We start from the raw sequence: 12,049 nt of genomic DNA on the forward strand, positions 1-12,049 counted from the left end.
CCCTGAATGAACTGTACACCCATAACCTGAAGTCAGCCCCAGCTCTCCAAAAGAGGTAGCAATGAGGAACTAGAGATGTGTTAGTTGTTGTTTTCTTCAAAACTCAAAGTCCCCCAGAGCCCAGGAAGTCCTTCACAAACAAATCAGTCAGTTGGCAGCTCAGTTTCATTATCTGTTTTGGCTGGTCACCTAAACATTATTCTCCTGCAAGAAAATATAAAATGCACTTTTTCATGATGGAAAAGAGACCTAAACAGTGATTGATTGAAGCAAACTTTAACTGCTTCTCAAAATATTTAGAAAATCAAAACAACAAATCTTCAATCTCCACACAATTTCAGCTTTTGGGTTTTCTTCTCAAGTAGCCTGTGTTTTTTAGTGGAAAAGTTCAGGAAAGGCCCTTTCCATCAGTTGAAACACCATAGGACTTTCATCTGGCTCTCTATTCTGGTACTCACAAGCAAGCACCAAACACACCAGGTGAGTTGTGAACCCTTGTATCAGGATGGTCACGGGCTGGTGGGCTGGTCTCACACACACCACTGCAGCCCATCTTCCAGGCTGGAAGAGAGCTGAACTGTTCAGTCTAGGGGGCAGCTAGAACAACAAACCATTGGGTGTCATCTCAAATTCAACTACAACAGTACGACTTTTCCACAAGAGATGGTAAGGACACGTGACCAATTCAGATGCAAAGATCTTCTATTTGTCTAATCATGTTTTATCTGAGTGTTAGAGCTGTCAAATTGCAATATTATATAATTTATATTTCTGGCCAATTTATATAGGTCTTCCTTCAATGGTCCCCAAGGTGAAAATCATCTAATACAAGTTTTTGATTCTTGGCAAATGGTTTTCCATCAAAAATTAATTTTGGAACACAGCACTTCTTTTAAATAGAGACTTAAATTGAATAGAACTGCACTTTCACACTCACTTCCTAGCTCCACTTGTATACAAAGCAGACTTTTCTTTGACAAAAAACTGTCAAATCTTAAATTTAAACAACTGGCTTGCCATGATTTGTACAAGTTCCACTATGACTTTTTTTTTTTTTTTTAATTATAAACCCTATTAAATACATGCATTTGTCTCCAGAAACCTGCATGTCATCTGCTTATGATCCAGTTAATATTGTAAAACAGGAGACTTTAGCAAACAAAAATATGGAACATTTGTATTTTATGCAGTAGGATAATTCTCTGTTTTAGAAAGGAAGAAAACACTTGTGTACAGTAATAAACATCATGCTTCTCTATTGTCAACCACTGAAATTCCAGCTTGTAGGAATGAAAATGAAAAATCATAAAGACCATCAGCTATTGTAGAAAGGCTCTTACTCTCTTAATTAAGGCTACTATGGGCTCTTCCTAGGAATTAATGCAACACAGCACATGGCAGATCTGCCTGTCCTCTGAGAAACTTATTGCACTTCTGAAGTATTAACTCACAAGGGGTAGCAGATAGCATTGGGTTAGATAACGTTAGTTCTTCAGAGACACTTCACTCACGGCTAGGGACAACATGCATTGCTTCAGTATAACTCCAGAGAAACAAATAATTTCATAATTTTGCCATTTCACAGTCCATAAAGTTAAAACAACTGATAAAAAGCCAATTGCATCATTAGCTAGACCATGAACCAATTTTCATTAAATCACTAACCTTATTCTAAACTAAATATTATATTAATTCTTGCATTATTGACATGACATTACATTACCAAACTGAGCTAAAAATGCTTTGGACAGTTTAAAAACTTAATAAGGAATTTCAATTCCATTTCCACATCTAAAAGTCAAGCTCTCAAACCATAACTTCAAGAAGTTCTACCAACTTTGGCTATAAAAGCCAAAATATTGTTTGAATATTTCATAGGCTATTATGATTCTCTCCTACCTCTGGCCATGGCTATCCATTACAGATCTAAGTCCCCACAGTAAAAAAGGCCTTTATTGTTTTAGAAGACAAGACAGCCAGTTCATGACTCTGGGGGGCAGTGCCACTCATGCAGACACTAATGTCACTAATGTTGTTCCAAGCTCCCTGCCAGCCAGCTGCTTGCAGCAGAACAGTCAGTCTGACCTTTGGCCAGCAGGAGGAATGGCTCAATAGCATGAGAAGCTGCCTTATCTAATGGATTAAGTACAGAACCCAAGCGAAATGCCACCTTTGACAAGGATTGCTCTGTTTGCCTTAGCTGAGTCAGTTAACCTTTCTTAGTTTTCCATCTTTAAAACGGGAATTATAATTCTACTCTATCTGTGCTGATGCAAACATATTGCAACAGATTGAGACCATGAATGCTTGAGCTATCTTACAAGGCAAGTCAGCGTAATGCCATAATAAAGTTAAACTCATCTCCATAGAATACTTACAAAAATAATTAATCACAAGTCATCCTTTCATTGTATGTATAATAAATGTTATGGTTAACAAAAGTATCTTTTAATAAAATATCTTTCAAAAATGTCTTTTAAATCCTGTTCTTTTCATTACTATGCTAGAACTGGTACTGCTGTACACGACATTGGACCAAAGCCTTCAGGTGACTAAATGATAAGACCTGATGAAATGTTTTACCTACCATAGAATTCTGCCCATCTACTGGATTTTTGTACTTTGTGGAGATAGTTCAAGTGTATATTGAAATCTGTTTGCACTAATTGACAGAGCAAATTACTTTTGGAACCGTATTTCCAAAGGGCCTCTGAATTCATTCCTTCAATTTTACACGCATGGGCTTCCATACCTTTGTGAATTTAATGTTTGTGTTCATCACTCTGACATTTCCTAGCATTTGAAGAGCCATTTCAAAGACCATTTTTGCACATGTGATGTTAGAACAATTTAGCAGGACAGATTTTAGAAAAGACATTTACATTCCGCACAATTAGCCATCTTGGTGTCTTCATCCTACTTTCAAGTACTGTAATCAAAATTTTAGCATGGAATTTTCTTATTTTGTTAGAAGAGAAGCTGAATTCCAGACATATAACTATATTAAAAAAAAAAAAAAAAAAAAAAAAAAAGAAGAAAGCAAAAATCTGACAAATTTTCTATGCTTAGTTTCTTTTCTTTAGAGGACTAAAACCTTGAAAAGCTTTTGAAAATAAACCTAAATATGGGGTTCTGAAATCACACTACTCAGAAAAAACACAGACAATTGATTAATAATAAGGACAGAAAAACAAATAAATTTACTTTTAATGAAGACTGAAGACACAGTAATCAAAGTGTTAAAAATTCATTTCATGCACATTTCATTTGCCTCTTAGCTGATATTTATCACGTAATTCTGTGAGAAAGTGGAGGCCTAAGATGCTCCAGATAAATGTCTCAATTAATTGTACAGAGGTAGCCCTCTTTGAGCTGAACCAGAGCTGTGAGCTCTTTATTAAAAGCACTATTCTGTAGCCTGTAACCTTGTTCCTTGACTCCTCTCTAGTTTCCAATTTAAACAAGTCCCCATGCGGCCCACTCTAAAGGGCTTTGTCTCCCTGTCATTGTTATGAGAGCCAAGGCATCCTGGAAGTGTGAAATCAGACCTCATGAGCTGAACGGTTCCCCAGGGAACACAAGACCTCGCAGAAGGTCAAAGTCATGGGCTGGACCATCTGAAAGCGTCTGATCACTGGTCTGTGACACAGCAAGAAGGGTGGGGGCAGGGGGAGAAGGGAGCCAGGGGGCTAGAATGGAACACATCTTAATTAAAGCCCAAAGACTACAAAACAAGCTATTTTCTACTCAGGCCATCTTATGGAGCTTGAGTTCTGCTCTGCTAATGAATCTGAGTTGCTAACTATTATTCTTTAAAAGCACAGCACTTTTGCTGAAATTGATCAAACCCGTGGCACGTCTTTTCCCACTCAGACTACTTTTTATCAATTATAACGCAGAGATTTTGAATTTTGTTTCATGGCACAATGAAAAGGAGCAATGCATCTGCCCCAGTAAAAGAGATGCAGACTTGCAAAATCAGCAGCCTTCCACAACCACCCACATATACCTGACTACACTGCAGAAGGAATAGATATATCTGACTATTTCCTAAGCTTAAACTATGTCACAGTGAAGGGCTTATTGCTTTACTACCTGTAATTTATATGGGTTAGGTTAAACCCATATGTATAATGTCAGAAGCCAACTGCCGTGATGAGTCCATTATACTTTAGGTTTTACTGTACCACCAGAAAATCTCTTCATATCAAAGGATGTCATTGCAGTCAAAGCACCTATCCTGCCACGGCTCTACAAGCAGCCAAATCCTTGAGAAATTCTGCCAGAGATACCATGAGCAAGCAAAGATTATGGGAAACAGGAATATAACTCTTTTTAGCTCAGGATTTAGGGAGAAAAAAGCCATGCACAAAATAGCTAAACACAATTCAACTGAAAGATTTTTTCTCAGATAGAGATGGAAACAGTAAGCTTAATTCTCAGTATTTTCACCTTCATTAGATTACACTTTCAAAGAATTTATACTAAATAATACATAATTTCCAGAAAGCTGTATTTTCTGTGATCACAATTTCCAACAGAACAAAATTTGCATCGGTGAAATCCTTAAAATTGTGTATTGATCATGGAACTACACAGTTTTTCTAGGGGAAATAACCTCAGAGACCCAATAATTTTCCCAAAGGCCCTGGTCCTGAAAGATACCCTATTTTTCAGCTCTCCCAAAAACCAAGTTAAGCTTTCAAGCACCAGTGGGGAGTGACTCAACCCCTCAGTGGTTCTTTCTCTTGTGTATTTCCTGCAAGTGGGTTGAGTGAGAAGTGTGACTTTTCTGGGGTATTTTTAATATTCAGTTGTGGCATGTTCCAGCAGCACAGCATTTCAAAATTGGTAACGTCTACTTGCTCCCCTGCCTACAACCTAAGCAGAATTTCAGCTCATCATGGAACATTATTCATTGCCTGTACATGTAAGCTGAGACCTGAACCATGATGCTTAATCACTCTCTTTAAAAAAAATAAATCTGTACTAACCTTAAGGATTTGAAGCTCACTGTCTAACATTAGGTTATTGAAAGTGGAGAAAAATAACTGCCCTTGGCCTATCAACAGTTCATTAGGGGCTTAACTAAAGTGACCTACTGAAGTAGCATTCTGCTGAGAGAGGCTATGAGCTTTCTGAGGAAAGGAGTAGAATTGAGGGTTTCATTAAAAAATAATTTGTGCTTTTTACTCATTCATTCAACAGGAGTCTCAACTACTCTTTATTCTCACAGTTATTACAGTATTACAATGCTGCTCAATGTATGGCACAAAGGAAAATTTTCACGTTTTGAAAGTGGAAAAAAAAATCCTTGCAATGGCACTACGATTGATGACTACTTAAAAGATTACAGAAATCTTTTTCCCTCTTTACTTATGTTTAATGATGGAATATTAAGGATTAAAAAAATCTACTTAGCTCAAACTAATAAATTTTGATTTATTACTTCACATGGAAAGATTCGTGGAAGTGAAATGGGATATGTTTAGCAGACAGGAAGCACAGCAAAACACACAGAAACTATACAGTTGTTCTCATACTTTTCAGACTCAGGGGCAAAAGATAAACTCTGAAAACAGAATACAGTGAGAAGAGCAAACTAGTCCTTAGCTTTTACTCATAAAAGCAATTCTTAGTGGTGTAATTAACACCACTGATGACAGCACTCTCCACACTAATTACCTAGAATAAAGGTGGGTGAAGTTTTTACACAATTTTTGCAAACATGATTTATTGACAATTACCAAACACCTACTTTATTTCTCACTATTACTATTCAAGGTTTAATTTTAAATGAATGACCTGTACCTAACTGCAAGTTACAAAAAAAGCTACAGACTACAAAAGCAGATAATAAAACTACTTTATCTTCTCCTCAAAATATCTGGTTACTTTTGTCCAGAATATACAGGATTTCTGTCACATCTGGAATGTGCAGGCATTTTACAAAATACATTTGCTGCATAAACACTTTTTCTTACTAACAAGGGAAGATACTGAGTGTTCTTCCCCATCTTCCTGTCTGTCATCCTAAATATAATGTCTGAAAAATTTTGATAGTTCTATACATCTGTAATTGAATAAAATATTTTTCCAAAAAATTGTTCAACCAGCACAAATAACATGTTGATTTGGAAAAGTCAAAGACTGAATGAGGTCAGGGACTGAGTTATCCCATTTGCCCCTGAATAACTTAATCTCTTTCTCTGTTCAGACAACGTTGGATTATAAGGTCAAATCAGATGGAGGGATCTTTAGAAGCATTTCTACAACCTCACCAAAAATAGATTCTGTTATTTTGTGTGCAACAAACTGGATGATCGGTTTCAGCAATAAAATGTTTGCACTATTACCTTGTCTGAAATATTGGTAGTGATGTTAATTATAAAAAACTATGAAAAATTGAGTAAGTTGCTCCATATCAATATCTGCTCCTTTAACAGAACATTTATTCTAGTTTCCTTTTACTTTCTTCCCAATTTTTAAAATTTTCATCAGTATTTTAAAGCAGAGATGGCTATTTTCTGACACAGATGCAGCTCATTCTGCTCCATTCAACTCATGCAATCATGAAAGTGATTGTACTTAGAGAAGATAACTTGGACACTTCTGGAGAAATACGGTCAGTATGCCAGTAAAAAAAAACCAACCTTTTTCTTTATTTTGCAAAGCAACATGTCAAATTAACCATTCAACTTATAACATAAAAGTAAAATTTAAAAAAGTTCTTTTTTCCCTTATCTTATAAAGATAAGCAGTAGCTGCAGCAAACTGTATTCAGTTGAAATGTCTGAAACCAACAGCAGCCCTGCTAAATACCTGACAGATATCAAGTGGTTCTTTAGAGTAGTATCTAAGTCTGGAACCTTTTATTTGCCTTGTCCCTTGGAATTTAATGTTGACAATTTTGTATAGTTTCATCTACTAAAATAAAATAAGTTTTTTTCTATGCAATTTTTATAGGATGTCTGATGGAGAAAAATGTATATTTCACCTTTATCAGAAATAACCTACACAGGGCTCTGCTAGCACTAGAATGACTTGTTGCCTTCCTTACAAAACTTCCATTTGTGTTTAGATTTTTTCATTAATGAGCAGAAGGTGAAAGTGCACAAACAGAACATGACCCGCAGATGAACTTTTGTTTTAAACATTTTTTTCCCCAGTTCCAAAACCACCAAATCTTACTATGGTATTCAGTGTCACAGAAACTAAATGAATCCTTGCCTGTGACATCAGCTGCCATCAATGCTTCTGCCCTGATGACCTTCACCTGAAGAAATCCCACATCACTGATGTTATGGAACATCATCATTGGACTCTAAAAGAAAAAATAAAAAGAAAAATAATTCTGGATAGCAAAAGAGACAAACCAAAATTGATATTAATACTCTCCTCCCTACCCCAGATGTAAGTTAGACTAATTCTGCCTACATACTCAGACTTTTAAATATTATTTGCTGAAAAATGTGCAGTTGTTTGCAATTTTTCCTATATTGTGCAACTTTAGCTTATCAATGACAATTACAAAGAAAAATTTAGAATCTGAGTGATTAAATGTAACATTAATTCTAGTGAATTAATCCCCTAATACTGTGGGAATAGCTGTTCTTCAAAATTTGAAATTATAGCAGCATATTAAGAAATTAACAAAAAAATAAAATAACTCCTCTCCCTGAATTATTTTACAAGACCTTTGTTCATATTTGCCCTCTGATGGCTCCAATATTATCTTGAGCAGTGACCTAGGGCCAATAGTTTTACATAGTTGACTATTACATGCAAGCTTACATATAGCATATACACCTATATAAGCTTGTGAATAACATCAGCAAAAGCAGTCAAAAAAGGATAACAACTACTTAACACCTTTCATAATAATCACATGCAGAAAGAGTAAAAAAATAATTAAATATACTTCAAATTCCATGGCAGAAAGCTCTTACCATAAATAATTATATATTTTTAACATAAATTTCTTCAATATCTACATGTACTCAGAAGAGGAAGAAAAAAAAGTTCACCAAACTAACACTTGCATTTATTCATCCAACACAGATTTAGAAAGCTTATTAAAAACCATGTTTCATTGCTGCTCTTTTTTCAAGTAACTAAAACTAACAAACTGGGAGTATTGCACTAATTAAGTTCAACATGCTATAATTCTCAAACTCTAGCTTTTGGTATTATTTAAAATGTGCAGTTTTAAATAATAAAATACTGAATGCAACTTTGAATCTGGAATCAATTAATAACTAGCCTGGATTTATTGTTCAATTATTAGATAACCTAGGGGAGGAACTCCAAAACAATAAACTAAAATTAGATTTGCAAACCTATACATGTGGTCACATTTTTAGTTGGTTTTGCAAATTTTGTTCATAAATACTAGCCTATACCTTTATTTTGAAACATTTAAAAATCTGGATAAGTGTTTTTATTGCCTATAGTCTTCTCTAAAATTGTAGTGTGGTGAACTTTTTCTATTGCCTATGACAATGCCCAGATTTCTACTAAAAGCAAACATCAGAAAAACATCACATCAACAATTTCTTAATTTCCTACAAAAGCAAAATTTAAATTTACTTTTGCGGAAAACGAGAATAAATTACATCAGTGAATCTAAAAATCACAGATGCTGCTTAAATGAAATATTAAATGTCAGCTTGCAAAAACAGTATGCTTTTCCACAGAAAATCTATCCATTAAGATGTTAGATGCATATCATATGCATCCTTGTCTTTCTCTTAATAAGACAATTAGAATAGTTAAACCACATTGATACTAATTTCACAAACCCCAGCTGACCATTTACTGTTTACAGTGAAGACTTGACAGTGGTACAATGAACTTAAAAATCCAATTAAGTGTAGTAGCCCATATGTTACAGACATGCATCATGTTACAATGTAACAGTAATAACAGTGGTAACAGTGAATAAATTGTTACTAATTTTAGTAAGATAAGCATCACAAATATGACTTCTAAATACTGATGGTGAACTTTAATCAGCACACACTCAATCTCTTGTTTATGTGCTTACAAGCTAAGGGTAGCAGAGATGGTATTACAGATAGCACTAGTATAATTCAAAAGCATTACAATGGCATTATTACAAGGATGATCAGGGCTTGAAGCTTCTTATCAGAACTGGTACCAGAACAGAGATAATTCTGCTGCAATACACATGATGAAAATGACAGGACTTACAAAAGTGTTTCCACATTCTACCCATGTTTCCCAACAACCAAAACAAACACCAAGCTGTAGAAATAAAACAAAGCAAAAATCAAGACAAGCAGCAGCACCTGCTTCCTATGATGCCATACAGTCCCCTCTTTCCAAATTTCATCCTAGTTAGCTCACTCCTCAAAGGGTGCCAGTGCTGTATTTCACTTTGCCACCTTTGTTAGAATCCCACAGAATTTTTGAACTTTTATTTCCAGAAAGCAGCTGGCTTAAATTCATTTACTGCACATACTGACTGGGGAGACTGACGAAAATGAATACAATGCCACAACAGAGGCTCTTGGAGAAGCAAATTACTTCAATACATTACTTTAAATACATAACTTTAAGTAATGATTTATCAGATGATGTTCTGCCTTCTTATTTATGATTATTGCTGAAGGTATCAAAAATCCACATAGTTTCTGAAGCCTAGAATTTCCATAGCAGAGGAATCTGTGATTTGCTGGGAATCTTTTCAGCCCTCAATAGATGGGAAAAGATTGAAATGCTCTGGAGATGAGTCTTCTTTATTTTTTTAATGAAAGGTTGTATAATATATTTTCTGTATGGTTGCAGCAGCTGTCAGGAATAGCATCTCAGTTCAGCTCTATTATGGGAGAAGCAATACCCCATCCCATGGCATTGAGATACACTGAGGGGCTAGTACTGATTGACAGCTTGTCACCATGACGTCTTATTCCATCTCTGTTATGGAGAAAATTAATGTCACACCACCAGCCTTATGACTCGCTGTCATCTTAGAACTGCTCACCTTTTATCAATGCTCTAAATAACATTTCAAGCCCATCGTCTCACAGTGGACAATCTGGTCAAGGGACATTAAATCAGATGACTGTGAAATGTCATAATAAAAATGGAACGCTAACAACTTCTCTAAACTAGCTCCTCTGGTTTTTAAACTGTGACAAGGGGGACCATGAGTTCAGCACACCAGTTCTGAAAAGGTCATACAATCTCACTTGGTCTGTACCCATTAATGTGCCCCCCTCCTCACCCCAAAAGGAATTAATCTTTTCAGACAATTGTGGTAAAATAATGGTTCAAACAGTAATGCCTGTTTAATTTGTAAGGCTCTGATGTTCAGCTACAAATGGTTAAGTGACAGTAATAGAGTCATTTTCTAAGGCTATTTGATCTGAAGGCAAGGTCAGCTCATTAACTGTTTTTGGCAGTAGAAAGCGTGCAAAACACATTTCTCAAATGGAAGCTAGATTTTTTAAGGAGAAAATAAACCCAAAAATACAGCCATTCAACAGGGAGCTCTACATTTTGCTAATTGCATGTGTTGTCTTTGTATTAGTTCTGAAGTGCAGATCTGAATACCAAAGTCAAATTGAAAATCAGTGACAATAAACTACTTGAATTAAGTTAATGCCGGTAATTTCTTTCTTCTGCTGGCAATTTTAATAAAAAACAAGTATGTAAATGTCACAATTTTCAGAAACACATAATGAGAAATTCATAACTCACTATATTAATATCTTCCTAAAATGTGAATATTTTCAAATGCATACACTGATGTGAATGTATGAATGGACACGTATCCTTGTATTTGGAAGAAACAGAAATAAACCAGATCAATTTTATGCCACATAATTATACTTTACACTGGGGACAAAAAATTGAGGATTTAGGAAAAATTATTAACAGTACAGTTGGAACATGTTTCTGTACTGCTACTAAAATAATCAAAACCATCAGTATCACTTGTCTGCCATATCATCACAGAGAATAAGCCACAGAAATATGTTACTGTTGCTGCTGGTAGCAGGAACTATGGTACCTCAAAAACATATCCATCAAAAAAATTATTCTACTTATAGACATCTATTTTGACAACCACAGACTGTCTTGGTGGATTCCAAAATGTGCAGTAACTCTCTTAATTGTAATTATTTTTCAGAGATGGTGGACGAAGCCTTAGCTTTCAGTTCATTTTGGAATATTATATTTAGCCTCACTAAGTCACCTCTATTAAATTGTGTTTATGATAACACTATTGGTGTATGAGTTGTACAAGCATTAGCAGACAGCTGATTCAGTGGAGATAGACAGAATAAATTTGCTGAAGCACACATCCTGCTAATCTGCTTGAAGAATATTGTACGGCATTAGTACTAGGACTTCATGTTATCTGCACAGCCTGATAAGGTACATCTTTATTAAATTCAGTTATTGAAAGGATGTCCGTCATGGAATAGGAATATTTTAAAATCTTAAAAATAAATTAAGCAGCCTCTTTGATAGTCAGAGCTTGGTTTAATGGCTGAGTGTCTAGAGAAGCCCTTCTAAACACCTGGCAGCATTGTACAATAAGAGCTTTGTAATTGCAAGTGGAAATAGCATTTTTTTCTTTCTTTCTTCGTGTGTAGTGAGACAGTTACTTTTAGTGATTTAGGTATTACCAAATGCTGGAGTAAGAGCTCCCCTCTCTGTTCCTTTGATAAAACTACAAAGATTCTGTGTAATGTGAGGATGCTGGGAAATTAAAATAATCTACTTCAGAATATATTAAAATGGAAATGTTGGAAACAGTTATTTTGATGTGCTTCAGCCTCTAATATGAAGATAAAAAATAAGTTTTCTTGCTTTTAACAGATGACCCAAAAAAAAGCTGAAAACCATTAGCACCTGAAATTATTTGGCATAAACATTGCCTAAGTCACTTTGTGCTTGGTAAAAATTATCTGCAAGGCAGTAAAATTACCTTCATTATGCAACACCATAGCAAACAATTAAAAAACAATTTTAAAAAACTCCTTATTGTATGAAGAGCATTTGTAGCCTTCTTGAT

The 12,049-nt window shown here is 35.1% G+C and overlaps 1 protein-coding gene across 2 annotated transcripts in view; it reads right to left on the bottom strand.

Moving 5' to 3' along the window:
* Positions 1-12,049, bottom strand: part of MCTP1 (multiple C2 and transmembrane domain containing 1) — a 211,652-nt gene that overhangs the window by 103,599 nt on the left and 96,004 nt on the right. For both annotated transcript variants that reach the window (XM_056514365.1, XM_056514366.1), the window contains one exon: positions 7,231-7,324. In XM_056514365.1, the coding sequence (XP_056370340.1) occupies positions 7,231-7,324 (94 nt within the window). The remainder of the gene's footprint in view (positions 1-7,230; positions 7,325-12,049) is intronic.

This window comes from Oenanthe melanoleuca, chromosome Z (genome assembly GCF_029582105.1).
Source record: "Oenanthe melanoleuca isolate GR-GAL-2019-014 chromosome Z, OMel1.0, whole genome shotgun sequence".
Taxonomy (NCBI): Eukaryota; Metazoa; Chordata; class Aves; order Passeriformes; family Muscicapidae; genus Oenanthe; species Oenanthe melanoleuca.